Source organism: Seriola dumerili, unplaced genomic scaffold (genome assembly GCF_002260705.1).
Source record: "Seriola dumerili isolate Sdu_G_001 unplaced genomic scaffold, Sdu_1.0 BDQW01000413.1, whole genome shotgun sequence".
Taxonomy (NCBI): Eukaryota; Metazoa; Chordata; class Actinopteri; order Carangiformes; family Carangidae; genus Seriola; species Seriola dumerili.
Window position 1 is genome coordinate 735,770 of NW_019174668.1, and position 22,367 is coordinate 758,136.

Consider the following 22,367-nt stretch of genomic DNA (forward strand, 5'->3'; position numbering starts at 1 on the left):
ATCCAGCGTAATTTTATCTCATTGATATCACTCTCACAGTTTATTTTTCACTCTCCCTACACCGTGTCAGAGCTGCATTAAGTTACCACCTAATGCAATCTCAACATCCTACTGCTGCTGTTTAATATTAAAAAGCTTACAACTGAAGCAGCCACAAGAAACTCAATATATTTTTCACTGCGGTTGCCAACGTTGTGTTCTCTGTTTGTTTGCACCACATACGTCTAGTCTGTGCTAGGGAGGGAACAAAAGTAATTTTCACATGCAGCGTTACATCGAGTGTTGTCTAATGAGTTATGGGTTTTTTTTAAGTTTTTTTTTTTTTTTTAATTTGCTGCATTTTTGGTAAAAGACCATTTAGGCCTGATGAAATGACCAAAACACTGCATTTTAAATAGACTTATCAATAACTCTGTGCAGGAATTCATCACTATACAGGATTTAATATGTGACATTACAATACCAACACCATCTAAAACTCTTTAGTTGACTTGCAAAAAAATTGAATAAAAGTGTCACGAGGAGTCACATATAATAAAGGCTACTACATTTTAAACATTATTAATGCATTTCACTTCAGAGTTTATTTCACAAGCTCGTTTACAATGCAAAACAGAAAGCCTCAGTGGGAGTTAGGGTACAATAGAGCAATAAACTTTATAATTGAATTAAGTGAATAACTTTTTGTGATGTCACTTCAATATCTGAGACAACTTAGTGTTGTGATCCGAGCAGCAGCAGTGAGCACTAACAGGCTGTATTACTAGAGAGAGTCCAGAAGTGCCTAAATAATCTGCATCTTCTCATAACGCCAGAGATGATGTAGCCTACCTCCGAGGATAAATACTAAAATATTCATCAAAGCAATTCTGAGTTATGATAGTTAGGATCATATCCTGTTCCTTCTGCAAATAAAATTGATCAGGATGTAGAAAAATATCTGATTTTTAACGTCATTTTGTGTTTGCTTGAAGTTTCGTCAGTGGACGGGAGCGATGTAGTGCAGTGAGACTGAGAATAATAAAAATCCAGCCTCCTGTCAGGCTCAGTTGTCACCTCTGATTCACTGGAGCATGAGAGTGGCTGAGATGACTAAAGGCAGCAGGAGACCAGAAGACACACGTCTGCTTCCTGAGGTGAGAGTTGCCCCATACTGGTCCAGGAGCTGTAACGCCACGCCATTGGTCCAACCAAAGCCCAGCTACAGAAAAGGGCAACACAGCATAAGAGATATTTTTCAGTTTTTAATTTAATTTAGAACATTAGAAGAGCAGCAAAACACAGCGATAAAATCAAGAGATTAAAAACACGAAGAACTGAAATTAGTGATTACTTTGTGCCTAAAATAGATAAGAAAGCTTGAAAATGCAAAATGACAAAGTGAAGAGGAGTGAGAGTATATGTGCACGGGCATGCAAATGTGCTCAAGTTAAGAAGCAGAAGTGAGGTAAAAAGAATTGACAGGGCTTCGCATGAAATTAGAAGGACTAGTGAATATAAGCACATTAGTTTTACACCATCACACACATGAAAGGAAATACCTGAACTTCATATTCTCCTCCACCACCAGGTTTGCCATCTCCGTTCACATCGTACTGTCAGGAGGGAAAATCACAGATTCTGAGCCAGCTGCGCTATCGCTGCGCAACACAAGCCCTGAAACACTAAAACCTTAAAAAGACTCACCTTTTCAAACATGGCGTCATACTTCATGTACGCCAACCAGTTTGTCTTGATCCAATGCTGGGCCAAGTCAAATGCTAGTTGTTTAGCATCCTCTGAAGGCAGTTTGGATAAACCTGGAAATACAGGAGGATTTCATCCAAGAAAAATCTTCTTAAACATGAGGGAAAGTATTAGATGCAACTTGTTTTCCATTGCGTTGGCTCCAGCAGACTGGATACTGAATCTGTGGTGAAGTCATGGCCCTGTAAGGATTGATTCTAGGTAATACATGGTCCCATCAGTTTTAGGGAAATTTATTCATTCAAAATCATACAGACTAAGAAACCAAGGAGTTTTCATTCCCTGATCTCTCTGATCGTGTCAAAAAGAGACGCTGACTACAGCTCAGAGCTGGAAGAGCATCACTAGGGTTCCTTTAAGGGTGTGGAAGTAAACACCTTCAAATTAAACCTGAAGGCCAGTAGCTTTAACCTGGTTCGTTTCATTTCAATTCCAGTGTGCTGGAGTACAAAGCACCAATGTGTATTTTCAAAAAATATTATGCAAAGACAACCGAGCAGCGTAACAGTTGGTGAATCATCACTATGGGTTTAAGGAAATTCTCATGGTGCCAGATAATTCACAACCACCTACCACTGATGAGCACGTGTTGTAAAGGAGGCCATGCGTTAGGATAGTCCCACTGCTGCCCAGACTCTCTCAGTGATGTTGGAACTCCGTTGGGGAACTGTAGAGCGCCACTCCCCTGCACGCACACACACACACACGCGCACACACATACACATACACACACACGAACAGTTAAGAGCAACCAGAGGAATGAGCCCTGTGCAGTCTGTGTGTGCCATCTGCTGGAGCAAACGAACACTGTTCATACAGCACGTTACATCCTACAGGGACTGTGGGGGCCTCTGAGCAGAGGGGCGGGTCAAAATGCTGGTGGGGGAAATCAAATGAGCAACAATCTCTCCTCCCTCAATAAATGTCAAGAAGCACTTCAGCAAAATATTTAAAGCCTGAACTGTGGAGTGGAGCGGCAGTGGCCATTCAGAAGAGGTGACGAGTCACGCTGCGCAGCTGTTTGCAGGGGTGGGTGTGTGCAGCTGTGTTGACATTTGTGGAAAAAAGTCATCAGTGCTCATTCAACCTTATCTTGATAAATACAGGCTAAAGGGTTATTTCACACAAATAGCATAAATACATAATTTCTCACTTACCCCTAATGTTATCCAGCCACACAGTTTTGGTTTTGAAGTATTCTACTGCCACCCATTGGTAATTCCTTTTTTTTTTTTTTTTTTTTTTTTTTTAACTGGAGCCAACTTCCAACTGAAGAAATTGTCCCTTTAAAAACTACTCACATTCTGTTCTGTGATTCATCCACAGCCACTGGAGGATTGCTTGTGTAAAAACAAGTTGCTGGTAAAAAAAAAAAAAAAAAAAAAAAAAAAAAAATTTGAAATGCAGTTTTCGATGCTTGGATGCACCTCAAACAAAACCCTATGCTCTTCCAGTGTACTGGGCAGATGCAGAAATCTCAAAGCCTGTGCAAAATAAAAGCACATCTGCAGTACAGTATCTGCAGAGGCAGATACCATTAGGTGAGTGGGGAAAATATGCATATTTTGTAATTTAGATGACTTGATTCCCTTAAAATAAACAAAACAATCTTCTCTTCCACATTTATTTGAGATTTGAGAGCACAATGAAGCTTACAATGTCCTCCAACCTTCAGGTACTGTACCGCCTTCTCTCCCATCTCAGGCCGAGAATAGCACTGAGCCCAAACAGGTGCCAGGTTGGAGGGGTAAAACTCAAAGTGTTTCGAGTGTGTCAGTAGGTTGTAGTCAAACCAGGCTCCCCTCTCAGCATCCCACAGCACGGACTCCACCGCCTCCAGTCTGCGAGCTGCAGCCTGGTCATACAGTGCAGCTGAGTCACCGTCACCTGTCAGGAAACAGCACATCACAATTATATAATACCAGTAAGGAGCTAAATGCAGTGTGCAGACCAAAGTTAGTTCCAAGGTCAAAAGGCTGCTCATGCACTCACCCAGTATCCTGTGAAATGAAGCGAGAGTCTTCTCATTGAGGCACAGCAGAGCATTGAGGTCAGTGGGCAGGATCTGACTGGTGCGGGTCTCTGTGAGGGTGCCGTTGTTGTGGCCGTCACCATCTATATACCAGCGAGATGTGAAGTCCCAACCAGACTCTGCACCCGCTTTCAGATCCATCCACAGCTGCTCTTTGCGGTCTGAGGGCAAGAGAAAATATGAAATCTCTGGTGGAGACATAACAAACCAGGATATAAAATATTAGACCTATTGGTGTATTTCCTCACATCCAGTGAGGAAGTAAAATATGCAGTCACTGAATAACACTTTCTGATTCAATTTTGTAACATTTTTCATTTCTCTCTCCTAAGGAGGAGGAAATAACTGATTGACCTTGACAATTTCTTTTAATCTTACATAAAAGGGAACAATCTTCAGAAATGAGAGAAAACCCATTTTGGTGGAAGAAAACTTTTTAGTGAACAAAAAAAACAATATCTTCCCTTCAAACAGCTTTTCATAGAAGTGTGGTCAACATGTTCACAGGTGATGTGAAAGAATCAATGTGTTTAACATTAAATATTCATCACAACGTGGTACTGGGGTATTTTCAGAGCAAATTTGTTGTGTACAGATCATCCTTGAATCTGAGGAAATATATTCCACTTTTCTGCTGAGGAGCAATTATAAAATACAGTGCATTCATTCCAGGATTGAACACCCCACAGCGTTATCTTTCTTTCATGGAATGAAATGACCGTAGCAGGGTAATATTTCTCATGCTCATAAAAGGGGGATTCATTCAGCCACCAATGATATGAACACTAATAAGCCATTACCATCAGTGAGCCCTTCAGCTAATTCCAGATCATCCGTGTAGGATTCAGGCCTGGAAAGAACAGAAGACATGTTAATGCAGGTGAAGACATACCCCCACAATACCCATGTTCTTAAGTCTTTTTTTAATCATTAGGTAAATTTCTGTCAGACGTACCTGGGCAAGCCCACCTGCACATCATACCGATTCAGTTCATGCTCCGCCCCCTTTACTTTCACAGCCACAGAACGGTTCTGCATCCAGAAGCGGTACTCCTTCTCCAGAGCCGGTAAAGCTGCTCTGAACCAGCAGGAAGCAATGTTTCCATTCAGAATGCTTTCCACAGTCTTTAATATCATTATACACAAAAGTTGGGGTGTCACATTCTAATTAAGCATGTTAAGAAAAAAAAAAACACTGGAGGCACAGAGAGACACGAGCACTGAGGTTTTTGATGTTCACCGTGTCCTCTTTTCTATTCTGGGAGAGACAGCTGAAGAATGATAATGTGTCTGGCAGGCCATCAGCTCAGGCCTAAATATCACCTGAGGAAATCTTTATCCTTGGTTGCTTGATAGTAGCTCTCCACCATTAGAGTGAGGAATGGAGGCTGACTGCGCCTTTCATAGTAAATCCGCCCACCATTTGGAATGAAGCCATATCTGTAGGAGAGTTATATAAAAAAAAAAAAAAATTATTCCCCAAATCTTGAAGCCCCCCCCCAAGTGCTCCATTTCCAAAGTGTACAACTTCGGTTGCTAAATGACTAATTATTCAAAATGAGTATGCCTGAATCACCTGCAGCGCTAGACTTTTTTTTTTTTTTTTTTTTTATAATAAGAGTGCTATTAAAGATGAAAGGTGCTTTTGAGGATCACCTGTTGACAAGGTAGAGGAAGTTTTGAATCATCCCGTAGGCCGTGTCTGTCATCTCTGACAGCAGGAGCCCGTTGATGACCCAGTAGGAGTCCCTGTTGGACACAGAGCAGCTCACGTCACTGTCTGCACATGGCACTGAGGTGGGCTCTGAACAGAGACCCCAGGCTGGGTCTGGCTGTGATCTCTCCTCGCTCTGACCTGGTGAGACTCCACTTTAGCTGTCAGACAGCTGAGCGACAGGCTTCATTGTTCCCTTACCAATAGTAGAGTTCCCTGAAGCGCCCCCCTGGCACGACAACAGGATGTGGGGTATATATCTGCGAGTAGAGCTCTGGGTGATCTTTAACGCCGGTGTGGATCTGGAGGAGAAATCCCTTTTAGATTTAAAACCCTTGGACATGTAGGTGGGTGTTTGAAATGTAACAGGAACAGTTTGAAAAAGCACATTAAAGCTGCAACTAATGATTACTTTCATTATTGATTGATCATTTTTTTTTTTAAGAATCATTGGGTGTACAAAATATTACAAAATAGTGAACATGCATCACCATTTCCTAAAGCCCAAGATGTCTGATCTAACCAACAGAACAAACTCCACAAATGTTCACTTCACTATCACAGAATAAAACTGTCAAAAATTCACATCGGAAAAACTTAAACTTGGGAATTTTTGGTTTAAAAAAAAAAATGAATTAAATATTTACTATCAATCTGTAATTTTATTCATTTCAATTCTTCTTCCTCACCTTCCTGCCAAGAGACTTCCACAGATGATGTATCTTTTCAGCCCAGTCACGTAGGTTTTGGTCTGCGATTCCTCCCAGGAACTTTGGCCTGCATATAGAAGTCGACTCATGTCAACCATGCACCACTTAACATACAGTACGATCTGAACAGGAGTCCTCAGATAGCTGGATCTCACTTGTCGTGCCAGTCCGGTGGCGTCCATGACTCAAACTCTGTCCCTGGTTTCTCAAAGTACACACTGAGGAACTCCTGCAGTTTGGCAGGCGGGACCTTCATGTCTGACGTCTCATCTGAAAGGTTGTGAAAAGCCGACAACACGACTTCTGCAGGGAACAGAGGCAACCTCATAAAAAGAAAAAACTAAATAAAAAAAATATATAGATCATTTACTTTGACTTACCGGGCATTACCTTCAACTTCATGTCAACAAAGTACTTATCATCATCAAACAGTTTAGCTTTCTGTACCTGATCCAAGATGGGCCCAGTACAGTATATTTGACTGAAATAAATTTAAAGAGTTGTAAATTATTAAACAGCCATCATAAAGGACATATGCTTATTATTACAACACACTCCCATTTTGTTACAGTCCTGCAGGGAAGCAATAAAACCATATCATTTATAAAAAATGTGCAGTTGAGGCCAAAGGTCTGCAGATAACTTCATATCTGCAGGAGGAAGTAATTATACAACACAAACATGAGGAACTTCTGTTTAGTGGCTGCTGTGGATGCTGGAATCAACATATTTTTATAAAGAAAATCTAAAGTCGAATTTTCTATTAAAAAAAAAAAAAAAAAAAAAAAAAAAAAAAAAGTCATACAGTAGGTTAATATTTATGGTGGCAAATCTTAAAGTTGGACAAAGAGAAAGACATGTTTTAGATTAACTGGCCAGTCTCACCAGCATAAATTAACATGAACTTTCTTATGAAAACAGAATATCAAAAACAGGAAGTGATCTCAACACGGTCCTTCTCAGACACAAACATTTCAAGGAAAGTCTTTTATCTTACCTGTCACACGGTGGTGGAAAAGCACTCTTTACACTGGCCAAAAGAGCAACTGATGAAAAGCAAAATACCATCAATCCATGCATTTTGAGGTATAAACTGAGGTGACACCAGAGTATGAGTAAGACTGTGGTCTGAGAACAGCCTCTAGGTCAGAGTTTATATAAACACATGAGGACAGAACAGTGGCGACATACTGACACCTAGCTTTGAAACAACCGTTTAACAGGACACTGCAATGGTAGGCAAGGAAAACAAAACGCTGAGGACACAATAAATTTCAGTGAGCTTTATTGTCAACAAAACGTCCCCAATAATATTCATGACATTCTTTAAACTTAAGTCCATTGTAAAACTAGCTTCACTGAAAATTCTGCCAATTAAGTAAAGACCAATTTTCTGACCAAAAAACAAAAAATGAACTCAGGCTTTAAATTCTTCTCTTAAATTTGGATACTTTAATAACGTGTACTTCACTTGAACATTTCATTTGAAAAAAAAAAAAAAAAAAAAAAGAAAGAATCCAAATCTAAGGGCAACTTTTTCAAACCTTTTTTTATACCCATTATCATAACTTTGGATCGTTAGATCTTGTCATCCTGTTTTGTTTTTTTTTTTTTATGCCCAGAGGCTCCTCCCCATGTTTTTTTTTTACTGATGCATCAGTTTTGAGAGAAATCCCTTAAGGACTCCTCTCATATCCTCCTCAACAGATGATTGATGGAACGGCCAATTTTTACACAAAAGCTGTGTGATCGTAAATATGTCACAACTATCAAGAGAGGATGAACATGTGCATCAGGGCAGCAAGTGCACTAATTTAACCACCCCATAATTTAAAAAAAGACCTTAAAGAATGAGACAATTTGGTTACATGAACTGTCCAATTAGTCACCCAATCCAGGGCAAGATGCTCTTGTCTCAGTCTTTAAGGTTCTCAAGATGCCAGCCACTGGCAGTAAAGCAGCATCCCATCAAAAGGTAGCAATACGCCAAACCTTGAAAGGTCCTTGATTTTAGCCTTGAAAGTATTTGCTGTGGCAATTACTGTCAGTGGGCTGACAAAAAACAGACAGCTGCCAAGTGCCTGCACAATTAGATCCCTGTTCACTTAATTAATGCATAATTAATTTGGATACTTTTAACAGAACCCCCCACCCCCCCAAAAAATCAGAACAGCCAAATCAGATGTGCAAGTATTTCAGGGACAACAGCAGAATTAAGAGAACAGGGATCAGAGTCCTAACCAATGAGAAATAAAAAGGGTTATCTTTAACTAATCAACATTGTCACACTAATCTTTTAAAAAGAGCTTAAATTAAATGTGCAGTAACACTTCTCATTGATTAGAACAGTCAAGAGAGCATCTCACCGTAATAAAGGGAACCTTGTTCACAAGAAGGTTCTGACTGAACAAACAAATGATCAGAGAACCTTAATGCAAATCAAGGTTTTCATGTTGCATAAAAATGCAGAAGGTAAACCCAAAATATATAACCCAAACCCAAAGCAATAGAGGGCAGAAAAATAAGCCATAAACTCAGCAGTCTGAGGTGCCCACGTTTTTTTTCTTTTTTTTAAACAAGCAGTCCGACTAAGTAATTTTGTAATCCTTCATGCCCATTCCCCCTCCATGGCAATTTTTTTCCAATGTTCTGCACCAACATGCACTTCTCTCCCCTCTGGACATGAGTACAAAAAGCAGTGCAGTCAGTGTTATTGCCTGAACCCATCTCTGTGCATTAAGTGCAGCCCAACCTGCTCAGGTTGTTTTTTTTTTTAGCAAAGCATCTTTTGTTAGCTGCTTTTAGGAAAGCCAACTAACTTGCAAAGCACAGAGAATGAATTCCTGCTACATTTTAGGTCAGATGGTTCATTTTGATGCATTTGGCCAACATTCTTCAAAAAGGGGGGGGGAAATAAAACCACAGCATTCTACCCAACATTTGTGAAGTAATGAAGCTGTGCTTAAAGAGCACAGATCAACGTAACAGCTAATACCTCCCCCAGAAAACTAATTCTCTGCCAATTCAGCTGCACTGCAGCAAGTAGTACTACTACATGATAGAATAATATTTTCTCTTCCAATAACGACACTCACTATAACTGGAGATCTGAGTGTGTGTCTCAAGAGCCAGTTTCACAAGTTAACAAGTTAAGGCTGGTGACAACAAAGATTTCACTACTCAAATGCACAAGCTTAACAAAGCCATCTGCCTAGAACACTTGTTAACACTGGTAGCAGGAGAACGAGGGCAACAGTTTAAACAATCTCAGTTTAAGTGCAGCTTTGAAGAATTGCACTAGCCATCAAATTTGGAGGGGCTAAAAGATTGTGAGTGATGAACTCAGCCTCCAAAAACATTTCATGCACAAGGTCATTTAAATGTTTTAGATTCTAATAAATTCTGCAATTTTTAAAATTATAAATAAAGTCACAGGCCAATATTGCAGATCAAACAAACTGGCAGTTAAAGAAACAGTCTCCAGTGCTAACAAGAGAGAAGAGGGGGGGGGCGGGGGGGGGGGAGCTTTGCAGTTTGTCAGCCAGCCTTTTGAACTTGTTTAAAACAATCTTAAAATGAAGGTATATACACAAGGTGTATGGTGCACCCCACGTCTGCTGCACGTCTCGCAGGATTAAGTATGGCCATCCATAGGAAGGTGAAACACAGGGCAAAAAAGAAAAGAAGCGTTCCCTCCAATTATACTCCACCAAAACAGGAATCCTCATGACTCATGGTGTTGAGAGGCTGCTTATTCATTTTTAGTGTTCTGATGCTGAAGAGAGAGGAAAGGGTCTGGGTCTTTTAGAAGCACAAGCTTCTTCACAAGCAACTGGACAGTCTGGCTGTCTCTTGGAAAAAATCCAGCATCTCTGTCCATGGAAAATCCAAGTGTGTCCTCATTTATCAGCCAGACTCAAGTGCATCTAAGCCAGCAAAAGGATAATTCGGACCAGCCTCCCTCCTAATTATCTCCATTCCTTTGCAAACGGATGACAACCAAAAACAGTTATGCATTCACCTGTGTGGTCAGACATTAAATTAGTGTAAAGACTTTTCAATTAGGTGAACGTGTGTGTGGTATGAAGTGAGCAAGATGGTGGATAATGCAGAGTTATTACTTTAGAACGAGTTGAACTGCTTGTTAAGGCACTTGATACAAATTGGTTAAAACTTCCAAACTAAAAGTGGAGAATGGAGGGTGTCATATAGGGGTCTGTTGGTGCTGGCTTTGTGTCATTGGTGGATATGAATCGTCACGATGTGCATTGATATTTTCAACTTGGTCCCATGCTTTCCTCCCGGTGCTTATGTCTTCAGATGTGGTGGTGCAGCAGAGCCCTATAAAAAGGCAAATGAGTTCTTCCGAAAAGCGTCCATCAAAATACACATTCCTTATGGTGGCATCCAAAAAAGGAAGACAGACAGAAACTGTACATTTAAAAAAAAAGAAAAAAGAAAAAAAAATTCCAAGACAGGGGGGCGGGTGGGGGATGAAAAAAGGTACAAAGGGGAATGGAGGATGGACTGATCTGGAGAGAAAGAAAGAGAGAGAGAGAGACAGAGAAAGAAGAATGAACTTAAGTTAGGCCTGATTGTTTTCATGTAACCGTTACTCAAGCCCCATTTACATTACCGTGCCTTATTGTTATTACAGAGCAGTCTAGGCTATTTTAAGTGCATCAGATGAATGTACTTATTCTCATTTTTTATTCATTGCTGCACAGTGAAATCACTGCCACACCATCATGTGTCCCTTGACATAATGATAAAAAGACAAAGTAAACGATCAAATACTGATCCTATCTTGCAATTATCTTTATGTATTTTTAGTCTTCAACAATACATTCATTTTGACTAATAACACACAAATCATTGTATTGTGCTTGTCAATAATGAATACGTCATTAAATATGCTTTTGGAAAAAGTATGTGTATTCCTTGGATAATGACATCAACAAAAGCTAATCAGAGTCGAATCAATGAAACAGGATTGGAGGGGTGGATTAGAGCTACTTTGATTATTTCACTTATAATCACTCAAACATATTGAATTTGCCATTCATAAGAAACATCCTGATGTGAACCATGACTTGCAAAAAACGGATCTCATAAGACTTAAAGTCATCTCAAAGAGTTTAGATATTCATTTTGTTCTCTGGCTATTCTCCATAGGAGTGGGCATCCAGCTAATATGACTCCAAAAACACAATGCAGAATGATCAGTAATGTAACAAAGAACCTAAGAGTAACAAGAGCAACAGCTAAAGGCTTACAGGAATGACTGAAGCTAGTTAACATCTGCTCATGAGTCAACCATCTGTAAATCATGGGCATGGTGTCGAAAGCAGGACAAGCCGCTTTTCTCAAAAAACACAAAAAACAAAACAAAAAAAAAAAAAAACAAACAAAAAATGAACATCCCTGCACTTGATGTTTGCCAAAGAGCAGCTTCACTCTCCACAACACTACTGGGAAAATGTTTTATGTGCTGATGAAACTAAGGTTAATTGTTAGGGAAGAACATACAGCGCTATGTATGATGTAAAAATGTCACTGTGTGCCAACATAAAAACATCATCCCCAAGGTGAAGTACAGTGGAGGGAGCATCATAATGTGGGGCTTTTCTGCCTCTGGGCCTGGACAGCTCCACATTCCCAAGTTTATCAAGGCATCTTACATGATAATGGGAGGGTGGCCATCTAGCTTCTGAATCTCAGAGGCAAGACAGTGACCCTAAACAGCCTACACAATGACTTCAAAGAAAGAAAACCAGTTAGTATGTGCTGGATTACGGTCTGGGCTCTGTGAAATGACCTGAGGAGAGTCAGTCACAGCAGACATGCTGAGAATATGTCTGAGCTGAATCAGTTCTACAAGTAAAAATGGTCCAAAACTCTTCGTGATCGTTGAGCAGGTCTGATCAGCAGCTACTGGAAGCTCTTGTTTCATGTTATTGCTGCCAAAGGCGGATCAACCAGTTATTAAATACAAGGGTCCTCTTTCCACCGGCACTCTGAATGTTTAACGGGTGTGTTCAGTAAAGACACAAAAGATTGCCCTTTTGCATCAGTATTAGCTTAAGCACACTGTGTTTGTCTATACCACTGGCTTAGATGAAGATCAAATCACATCTTATGACCACTCAATGCAGAAAACCAGGTGATTTCAAAAGGTTCACATATTTTTTTCTTGCCACTACACAACTTGAAATGAAGACATGACAGGGGTCATTAATTGACATTGATGCCATGAGTAACTTGTTGACAGAGCAAAAGTTCATCCATCAGGTTTGTGTACTCTCTGCAGCTGTTGTCTGTACTCAGCCAAGGAGTGTTTGTGAGGAAAGAAAACCTACTCTGCAACACCATCCCACAGTTTTAAATCAACCAATTATGACCCAGTAACGGCACATATCCAATATGAAAAAGGACTCAGTTCAGGGCAAAAAAATAAAACCTTGATTATTATCCCCTGGATTTTAGTTTTAGGTTTTCTTCCAATAGAAAACTTGAACATGACAAAGAAAATCCATCCTGATGCTGGTAGAGATTGAGTGTCTGAACCAAGGACGTCTAGACCTAAGGCCAAACACTTTCTGTCAGTTGAGGTTTGAACACAATCTTTCAGGTAGAAAAACTGCAGCCTCGTCACAGCATAGGAACAAATGCATTAAAAGGACGGTTTTAGAACAACAGGAGTTATTGCTCAATTTCCAACATCTTTCCTGTCAAAACTGAAGATCGCCTTTGTCACATTTAAAAAGGTAACACCTTCCTCACAGAGGACCTTTTTACTTGGCAGGAAAAGCAATGTCTAGGTAGTGACAGTAATGACGGATAAATTACATTTAGTTGTGCCAGTAAGTTCTATCAGTGACCCAGCTTGAGCAATAACAGTGTTACGACACAGCAAAATGTAGTGGCTGCCTTTAATCAGTCAAATGATAAAATCTGCCCTGGCCTGTGTGTTTAAGTCGTTACAGTGACATCAAAAGACAGACAATAGGGAAACAGAAAAGCAGTTAAATCATCCTGAAAAAGTAAGTGCTTGTGTGTATTGCCAGTCAGTGTCTGTACTCACTGGCTCATGGCTTGACTTCTTCGCCACTCTCACTGTGGTACTCTGCCACATATAAGCTCTTGTCAATGATGCCAGGGATGGGCTTGATCTCTGTTCCAAGCTGCTCCTCAATCCCTTTCAGGTTGAAGCGATCATCGTAAGTGATGAGGTTGATGGCAAGACCCAGATGTCCGAAGCGGCCTGGATATTAAGAAAGCGAGGGTTGAAATTGTTTATCATCAGCAGCAGCTAAAGAATAATTCTTTGTACTAAATAGGAGGCTCAATAAACATAAGAGATCTGGGCTCTTACCAGATCTACCAATGCGATGAAGGTATGTTTCTCCCAGCTTGGGAAAGTCAAAATTGATCACAACATTCACAGCTTGAATGTCAATTCCTCTTGTGAAGAGGTCTAGAGGAAACAAAACAAGAAATCAAAACCTTCACCAACATCCTACATCCTGACCCAAATGTATGTAATTACCTGCAGAACAATAAACAGTAGTTAATTACAACCCACGTAAATCACTACAAACTGAAAGTAAAAGATGTAAATATTAATAAAGAGTTCCATTGCCACCTCCACAACAGAAAAAAAAAAGCACACCGGCAGAGCAAGTAGAGTGAGAATTTGTGTGCATGTATTGTCACAACTATACAGAGTCTAAATTTCGTTTCACTTTCTTTTAACTCTCACAATCCTATCATGGTAGCAAAACTCTCCATTTACCAAAACCAAAGCCAACAGCACACTCCAAACACAACTGTGTGCTGGTGTGCTCCCCACAGGCAACAGGAGCCCATTGTGAAAACTGTGGCACTGTAAACAGATTTGTGGCAGCCACATCTAGTTTACTTCTCTATGCTGCCTTCAGCCTGAAATTTCATCGACATCATGTATACATGTCTTGCTTCAGTGCTACAGTCTTGTTGGTTTGGCTTTTGTCTGACATTTTTCTCTGTGCATTTTTGTTTATTTTTGTGATTTGAACAAGTACTGAAACTCATGCTGTAGAGGATCCAATAAACAGTTATTTTCTAAACTACACAAACATCACATCTGACATTTCAGACACTGTGTCTAAGAATCAGGGTTGATATTCAAATGGCTCAATGGTGAAGTTCAAAATCTGAGAAGTGAGGTGGTACAGAGCAAGTCTGTTGGTCATAATATGCAAACAGTCTCACAATAGCTGCCTGTTGCAAAAAACTTTAGAGTATTTCACAATCCTGCTTGTAAAAGCAAATGTACATGTCTCTACCACTCACCAGTGCAGACAAGATTCCGACACAGGCCATTTCTGAAGTCGTGGAACACACGGTTGCGATGCTCCTGGAGAGCAGAAAAGAGCAAAGTGCATTTTGAAACCACACACACTCATACGCGCCTACTTCACGTAAGATACACAGCAGCATATAGTGCAAGCCTCATAAGAAGGGTACCCATGTTGTGCATAAACAAGTTCAATGACCGGTGGTCATTTAACACATTCACATTCTTTTTTGATCACTGAACTGAACAAATCAGTTTACAAATGAATGCCGCTCACGTGGTACAACAGTTTAACAGCACGCCGCATGAAGTCTCCAGACACGACTCAGCTTGGCTGGTGGTAGCGGTACAGAAGGTACAGACGCATCTACTACTGCTGAAGCCAGTTTGTTGGAATATTTGAAGTAGTTTTATGAACAAACAAGTGAAGACTTAGAAAGATTATATTTATATACGGATTTTAAATGTAACTCATGTCTGTGATTCTTCAGTGGTATACATTAATTCCTTTAGTTTGGGAGTAGCAATGATTTTGGGCTGGTGATGGGTAGAAGGAGGTTGAAAAAGAATATCGGCCTTTATTTAAAAAAAAAAAAAAAAAAAAAAAATCGAATGAACAAATGACTGTGAACTAGTTCATTTTTGTGTGAACTGGCATAACACTGGATGGTACTAAACAGTACTGCATTGTTATTGTCTGTAAAACTTGACTATATACAGTAAAAGCTGAGCTGCAAAACAAGGTTGTAAGGTGAATACATTTATCTTCAATGTAATCTGTAACAGTACATGACAAATAAAACGGGACAATCCAGAAGCTGTTTGTACATGTTGTTCAGTTACCCAGGTATCAACACAGCTGTTTGTCGTCAGGAAAAAAAAAAAAAAAAAGAAAGCTGGCAGTGGCAGCGGTACTCCAGAAATAGAGCACTGGTGTGAACTGTAGCTGCACATCAAGTAACGGCACATGTACGTCTATTCGATGCACTTCTTTCATGCACACTGAAAGTAATAGTAGCAGCTGTTCTGGCATGTATCCATTGCTACCTGTGTATTTTGGTCTTAAGCTGGTAAACATGTATTTCTGAGGCAGTGCTTTGAGCTGACCTGTCTCATCTTGGCATGAATGTAGAAACATGAATAACCAAGCTGGGAGATCTTCTTGGCAAGGAGCTCCACTCTCTGAGAGGAGTTGCAGAAGATTATAGACTGGTTGATCTGGAGCTGAAAAAAAAAAGAAAAAAAGAAAAGAATATTAAATTCTGGTGAGATCATTGCTTGGACTGTAAGGTTTCCAGCCATTTATTACAAGTATCCAACAATAAACAGTTGTAATGTCCAATACAAGATGTTAGAAAGAAAATACTCAACAATATAAATGACATCATTTTTCAAGTTTGCATTAAAAGTCTGCAGTTTGCTTGGACTTGTACAGTGCTTTGTTCATGACACAGCTAAAGTTAGTTCATTAAAAACTGCATCAAGAAGTGCACAAAGGAAACACTTACCCTGGAGAACAAGGTGTTAAGGCAATGGACCTTTTGCCTTTCAGTTACGTAAGCATAATACTGAGTCACACCCTTCAGTGTAAGCTCCTCCATTAGGTTGATCTCATAGGGTTTCTGCAAGTGGGAATTCTACATCATAGATACAAGAGAGGAGTTATATTCTGGTTTTGCAACACATTAAAAAGGTAGATGTGATAATAAGATAATGGAAAATAATGAGTAGTGAAATGAAAATAGTAAAGTACCATAAACTTCTGCACACTGAGAGGGAAGGTTGCAGAATAAAGCAGAATCTGCCTCTGTTTGGGCAGAAAGCCCAGTATCTCCTCCATCATGACCACGAAGTCCTGGGACAGAAGTTTGTCAGCCTGTGGACCAGAAAGACACGGAGGGAAAGGTATATTGAGAACTATCTAAAGCGAATATTTAAATTCTTTAAGTCACACTGGTTTATTAAGAAAAAAAAAAACACAATAACTTTTTAACTCACTTCATCCAGAACAATCATCTGCACTTGATTGACTTTGGCCACTCCTTTCTTGATGAGGTCTAAAATCCTCCCAGGAGTGGCAATCACCACATGTACTGTAAAACAAATAAATACATGGTGAAAAAAAAAAAAAAAAAATAGGATTTGCATTAAAGAATGGCAGTGTTATGACAGAGTGCAGGATCATGAATGTAAAAATCACATCATATTGGCAATATTCAACCACTGACAACAGTGCAGTTCAGGGGAGATTCTCCAGTTATTGGGCAATATTCACTCTGCCACACAACATCAACACCCTTTGCCTTCCAAAAATGTAGCTGCACAAACAATATTTATAAAATAAAAAAGGTTCAAGACACTCAAGAATAATAAACAATGTAGTCAATAAATAGGGCCTTCAACAAGGAGAAACTAACAACCACCTCATTGTGGTTTTGTGATGTGACCATTAAGTAACAAACAAATGCTTTTTGAGAAACTCAGTGTGAACAATATCCAACCAAATGACATAGCTCCTTTGCTATGTGTGTTAGACTCTGATACTAAGACTTTCCAGACTTAATGCAGAGCCAGACTGATCCATCATGTGGGCCTCAAAATATTGAAAAAATAATAACCTTCATCTTCTGCACAGATCTCAGAGCAGGGTCCAGAGATATAAAACCCCAGCTTCTACTTTAAATTACAATGCCTTCATTTGACAGGAAGCATAGAACAGATGGGGATTTCCATTTGCTTGCACTGAATATTATGTAACAATCAACCAACGCAAACACATTCATTGATTTTCACCCAAATGGAAAGTTTAGAATGAGAGCTTAAGTACCAACATTAATATTTTACTATTTAATAAGTCATTCAAGATGGATATTAACATAGTATTTAGCATGAGGATAGACACAGAAATCATGCATCTCATGCCCCCATGCACAATTTGAGTAAATTGTGAGGTTTACCTGTTTCATCGAGTCTCATGATGTCATCACGTAGGTTGGTGCCACCTGTGGTTGCCATTACCTTCACTCCACCCATGTGTTTGCTGACCTGGATACATATTTGGCTTACTTGCAGAGCCAGTTCTCTGGTGGGCACTATGACCAAAGCTGGAAAAACAGACACATTCTGGTGAGTATTCACACATTAATTAAACCTCAGCCAGCTGCCGCAGCCAGTCTTAATTTGGACACATGAACAAAGCTTTTCAAAAAAAAATCTAGTCACAACAATGAGAGGTAGAAACTACACTGGAGCGTCACACATAATTTTTTTCTTACATACAGTACAAAAGAAACTGATCACTTCACTGATGACCAATTAGTTTCATTGAATATAATCATACAAATAGGGCTACAATGTTTTTCATTAAGGATTAATCTTAAAGTCATTCAGTGTTCTATCACAGAAGGCTTAAAAAAAAAAAAAAAAAAAAAAAAAAAAAACCTTAAAAAAATATGAGTGGTTGGAACCCAAATTTACATACAACCACCAACAGCCTGGTATGATTCAAGAACCACAAAATTGCTGGGAATGATGAGCAGTGGTTAGTATTATAGATTTTATTCTCATTTGTGATTTTTGTTCCATTCCATCCCGTTTCTTCCCCATTCTCTCGATGAAAGACTGAGATTAGATGCGAGTCAATTGTCATCTTTATGAAATTTACTGTGAGTAAACCATAGCAGAAAACTAGCTCTCTCACCTTGTATGCAGTCCTTCTTCAGGTCAATGCGTTCAAGTAAGGGAATGAGGTAGGCTCCACTCTTTCCCGTGCCATTCTTGGCTCTGGCCAAAATATCCCTTCCTGACAGTGCAATGGGAATGCTTTCCTCCTGCACACAAAGCAGTAGTAACATTAATACACAATACTAATTTTTTTGGCTGGGTTTAGTCAGCGCATTTTGGTACCTGCAAATAATGTCTGCTCTAACAAAATATGTTCAAAGAGTCAATACAAAAGGTGTTGTCACTTAAAATACATGAAGAGTGACTGAATTGAAAGTAAATTATCATCAATATAAAATCACAGTTCATTGGTTAGCGAGAGAGAGCACACACAGGTAATCATGTGTGCATGTGGACAGAGGGGTGATACTTATCTGGTAATTATTCTATGTAATTCAGAATTATACTATTGTAATTTTATTTAATGTTTATCAGTGAAGCATAAGGAATTGAGGTTGTACTCAAGCACAGTGGTGCTTTGGCCTTAATGGTAATGCTAGCATGACAAAATGCACAAAGACAACATAATGTTGATGTTTAGCAGGTATGTTTACCAAGTTCACTGATTTCATTTCAGTATTTCACACAACAGAAAATACAGCTAAACCAAAGTATTGTAGAAAAATCAAATTTTTACTCAATGGTAGCACAAAGTCAAAGTCAAGTTTAACCAGTGATTACAATTACTCATCTGATAACTATTAATGGATGTGCAAAATTTTGTGCCAGTCAAAATAAACAGTGATGGGGGAACTACAATTGTCTTGCATTAAATCCTGTACTATTTCAATAACACATTATATGTCATTTAATGTAGTGTGACAGAGTGAGACAATCAGTGGTAGACTGCAATTATTTTGAGTGTTTTATTAATCCAAGTATTTCATATGGTTTTATTTTAGCAAAGGACCCAAAGAACATTTTGGTGGTGTTTAAGGCAAGGCATTGGAATGGCTGCCAGGATGTTTGAAATACACCCAACTTTATAATTATGAAAACATGCACTTCCTTAAACACATTGACACTTTGTTGTTCAGCTGTCAAAGGGGATAAAATCTGAGTTGTGTCTGAATCTACCTGGATTGGAGATGGCTTTTCCCAGCCCATCTCAAAGATTCCCATGAGCAGCTCCCTCTTTAGGCAATAATCTTCAAACTCGTTGCCTTTTGTTGCAGTCACATCCTGTAATCGTCATAAAACGAGTCTTAAGCAAGATTTGTTTCATAAAATGAAAACAGCTCACTAGCTTGTAAAATGATAAACAATGTTCCACAACAATCTATGTCATCAGCTACACAAAGAATGTAGAAATACAGCATTTCTGTAAACTAAGAGCTAAAAGATGTAAATTGAGCACCAAGTTTCTCAGCTCAAGTAGATGCAATGTTAACCGCAACTGTGACTACATCAGTGCCATTTACCATGTAACATTTAATGCATTTTATAGTGAAATAATTAATTTCTAAATACAATTTTTTTTTTTTTTTAAAAAAGGCAAAAGGTTTTTATCATTCAACACCTTGTTTGGAATAACAGTGTGTACAATGAAGCCTTGCTCTATCTGCAATTTCTACATTCAAATTTGATGGATTTCAGAACAGTATCATAACTGTCTTATACCAACCGAAGTTTTCATCCTCATGTCCTTGGGGGGCAATTTCAAATTTTTCTTCCAGTCATCTCCAGGCCTGTGGAAGGTAAAGTTCTTATAAGCAAAAATAATTGACAATAATAATAATAATAATAATAATAATAATAATAATAATAATAATAATAATAATAATAGTGCCAACATGCATAGATCAACCAAGTCCAAATTCTTGGCTTTTCAAATAACTTACTTGATGACAGCATTGGTTGTAGGGGCTGGCTGGGAATTACCATTGTTAATTGTGCCTTTCATCTGGTTAAGTTGCTGTTGCTGAGGGCCTCCTCCACCTCCACCTGGTGCTCCAGCAGGCTTCACTGAGCCTCTGAGCTGTCCGTTCTGATTAGACAAGCCCAAAATCACTGGGTTCTCTGTCCTGGCGGTACTCATGTTTACTTAGCTTAACTTGTCTGTTCCAAAAGCAATGAAACTCTTAACAGTCTCTGGATGAAGTGAGTCCACTCTGCTGGGACCACTCAAGATTGTCCTTCCCTCTTGAGTCTTTAATAATAATCTAAATGTTAAGTGTCCAAATCTTCTGTCTCAGCAGGTTCTTCAGCAATATTGTTTCTTGGACATCAAGTGCCAAGAAACAAATTCCTCTGTTCACTTTTAAGACAACGAGATTCCTTTAGCAAATTAGGTCTTAGCATAGATGTAATCTGCCAATGTTCTCTGGAAAACCATACACCAGGAGGGCTTAACTAGCATTGGCTGACTGTTCAGCTAGCCATCTCATTTAGCCAAACTGTGCCGCCGCGTCCTTACTGTGGTTTTTCCAACCCTGCAACATAAGAGACACAATGTTAGAAACCCAATACCGACCGAAACAATTATGTAACTGAATGACGCTGTGAGGCAAAAGACAATATATGACACTGGGAGGGTAGGGAGACGTATCAAGTCAACATTTAGCTCAATCAATAGCTATAACAGTGGAGGCTGGCCTACGTCAAAAGTTAGCCGACGCAGCGGTGGGTGGGAATGTTATTTAGTTAACCTTTGCTAACAATGTGGAAACTGCGTTGACAAACGGACATTCAAACACATCTGTCTTGAGAATACAGTTACCCCAGATTGTGCCGTATAAGAAGTCTAGTGCACAAATACTCGAATACGTGACTGACCAGGAGCACGCCATGTCTATAAAACCCAACTAACTAGAAAGCAACTAGCCTTGAGCTACCATTCTGCTAGCCACCGACATCTGGCCAACTAGCACATGAAGCTTTAGCTTAATGCTAATGTTGTGCTGCTTCGGTAATCGACGGTACGATGCCGGAGTCAAATAATTATATCCATCCGATACGTTACAATTATAGTAACAATGATAAATGACACATTTTCCAATGTTCACTTAAAAAACAAGAGTAGATATCCACCACCAACTAATATCAGCTACTCCAGCTTATTCAGCTGCCGTGCTAGGTCTGCTAGCAAGCTAACGATGGCGAAATAACATTTAACAGTTAATGTTAATTGTAAAAGTTACCACGAAATAATTACATATCTGATAAAGAACTACCTACAAGTACAAATTGTTTAGATGTACATGCATTTACCTCGGATAACTGAAATAACCGGTCTTCTATGTGGCGTTTGAACGGTGTAATCAATTTTTAGCTGACTACGAAACACTCTTGTCAACCAGCCGTTCAAGATGGCTTCCACTCGTATTTGAACCCGCCCCCATCCAGCTAATCAGCTGATTTCATTTCAAATCAAGGTTTTTACCTTAACCCTTAAATGGGTTCTCTATCCTTGGGGAGGGGGATACAGACATTTGACAGGCATTGGAGATGGACGGAGAAGCATTAAGTGGGTAAATTTTAAGTATTGAGAAACACTGAATGGGGGGGTGGGTCAGGTACTCAGGTCATGTGACTTCATGCCAATATTGAAAAATTTACTCATCATATCAAAATCCAAAATGGAAGCACCTGGGCACTGCCCCTCCACCCCCGAAAATATATTTGATTACAGATAATCAATAATATAAAGGTATGAAATATTGATTACTTTTTATTTTACTCTGTACAGTTGATTCATTCACCAGTGTACAAAGGTTTTCAGGGAATTTCTGTCAGCATCTATCTATCGTTCAAAAAAGAGAGAGGTGAGGTGCTTTTGCCACATGATGGTTTATCGGATTCAGAGGAGTGAACCAGTGAGAAAGACAAGGAACATGAGCTGTATACAGGGGGACAGTGTAAAAGGATGGCAATGGCAGCAGTGACGATTTGAACGGTAGCTCTCGTGATGAGGCAGAATAAACAAGGGAAAATGTTTAAGTAATAATTAGAGGAGTACTAGAAAATGTGAATGTGAATGATGCAGTGTTTTTGCTGTACATATAGTATGTGTCTGTCTGCAATACCAGATTTGTAGTATTGTGATAATGAGAGGAGGGAAGGGACAGGAATGGAACCCTCCCTATTTCTCTCTTTCTCTCTCAC

General features: G+C 39.3%; 2 protein-coding genes across 4 annotated transcripts; both read right to left on the bottom strand.

The window, feature by feature from the left end:
• Positions 1-377: 377 nt before the first annotated feature.
• treh (trehalase) lies at positions 378-9,714 on the bottom strand. Of its 3 annotated transcripts, none has more exons than XM_022761517.1 (15): positions 7,200-9,714; positions 6,583-6,683; positions 6,358-6,505; positions 6,182-6,269; positions 5,694-5,794; positions 5,435-5,527; positions 5,102-5,218; positions 4,734-4,856; positions 4,579-4,628; positions 3,739-3,939; positions 3,416-3,633; positions 2,320-2,431; positions 1,687-1,799; positions 1,542-1,595; positions 378-1,201 (listed from the first exon to the last, which is right to left on the bottom strand). In XM_022761517.1, exons 1-15 carry the CDS (start codon positions 7,280-7,282, stop codon positions 1,064-1,066), a joined length of 1,740 nt encoding a protein of 579 aa, XP_022617238.1. In that variant the 5' UTR covers positions 7,283-9,714; the 3' UTR covers positions 378-1,063. The 3 variants fall into 3 exon arrangements, with proteins under 3 accessions (XP_022617238.1, XP_022617239.1, XP_022617240.1); XM_022761518.1 differs by having other exon boundaries at positions 380-1,201; positions 6,358-6,542; positions 6,650-6,683; XM_022761519.1 differs by lacking the exon at positions 6,583-6,683 and having other exon boundaries at positions 380-1,201; positions 6,358-6,525.
• Positions 9,706-21,570, bottom strand: ddx6 (DEAD-box helicase 6). Its single transcript, XM_022761520.1, has 14 exons — positions 21,474-21,570; positions 20,105-20,695; positions 19,888-19,951; positions 19,341-19,445; positions 18,241-18,370; positions 17,498-17,644; positions 16,539-16,633; positions 16,294-16,416; positions 16,049-16,177; positions 15,648-15,764; positions 14,537-14,600; positions 13,578-13,679; positions 13,287-13,466; positions 9,706-10,734 (listed from the first exon to the last, which is right to left on the bottom strand). Exons 2-13 carry the CDS (start codon positions 20,299-20,301, stop codon positions 13,291-13,293), a joined length of 1,449 nt encoding a protein of 482 aa, XP_022617241.1. The 5' UTR covers positions 20,302-20,695; positions 21,474-21,570; the 3' UTR covers positions 9,706-10,734; positions 13,287-13,290.
• Positions 21,571-22,367: the final 797 nt, after the last annotated feature.

Coding starts and splice junctions, on each gene's coding strand:
- treh (XM_022761517.1), bottom strand. CDS start 7,282: ATGCATGGATTGATGGTATTTTGCTTTTCATCAGTTGCTCTTTTGGCC. Junction 5,795..6,181: donor GGAAGTCTCTTGGCAGGAAG/GTGAGGAAGAAG, acceptor TTTCTCCTCCAG/ATCCACACCGGCGTTAAAGA. Junction 5,219..5,434: donor TTCCTCTACCTTGTCAACAG/GTGATCCTCAAA, acceptor ACTCTCCTACAG/ATATGGCTTCATTCCAAATG.
- ddx6 (XM_022761520.1), bottom strand. CDS start 20,301: ATGAGTACCGCCAGGACAGAGAACCCAGTGATTTTGGGCTTGTCTAAT. Junction 19,446..19,887: donor ACATGAGGATGAAAACTTCG/GTTGGTATAAGA, acceptor TGACGATTACAG/GATGTGACTGCAACAAAAGG. Junction 16,634..17,497: donor CATGAGACTCGATGAAACAG/GTAAACCTCACA, acceptor TTTGTTTTACAG/TACATGTGGTGATTGCCACT.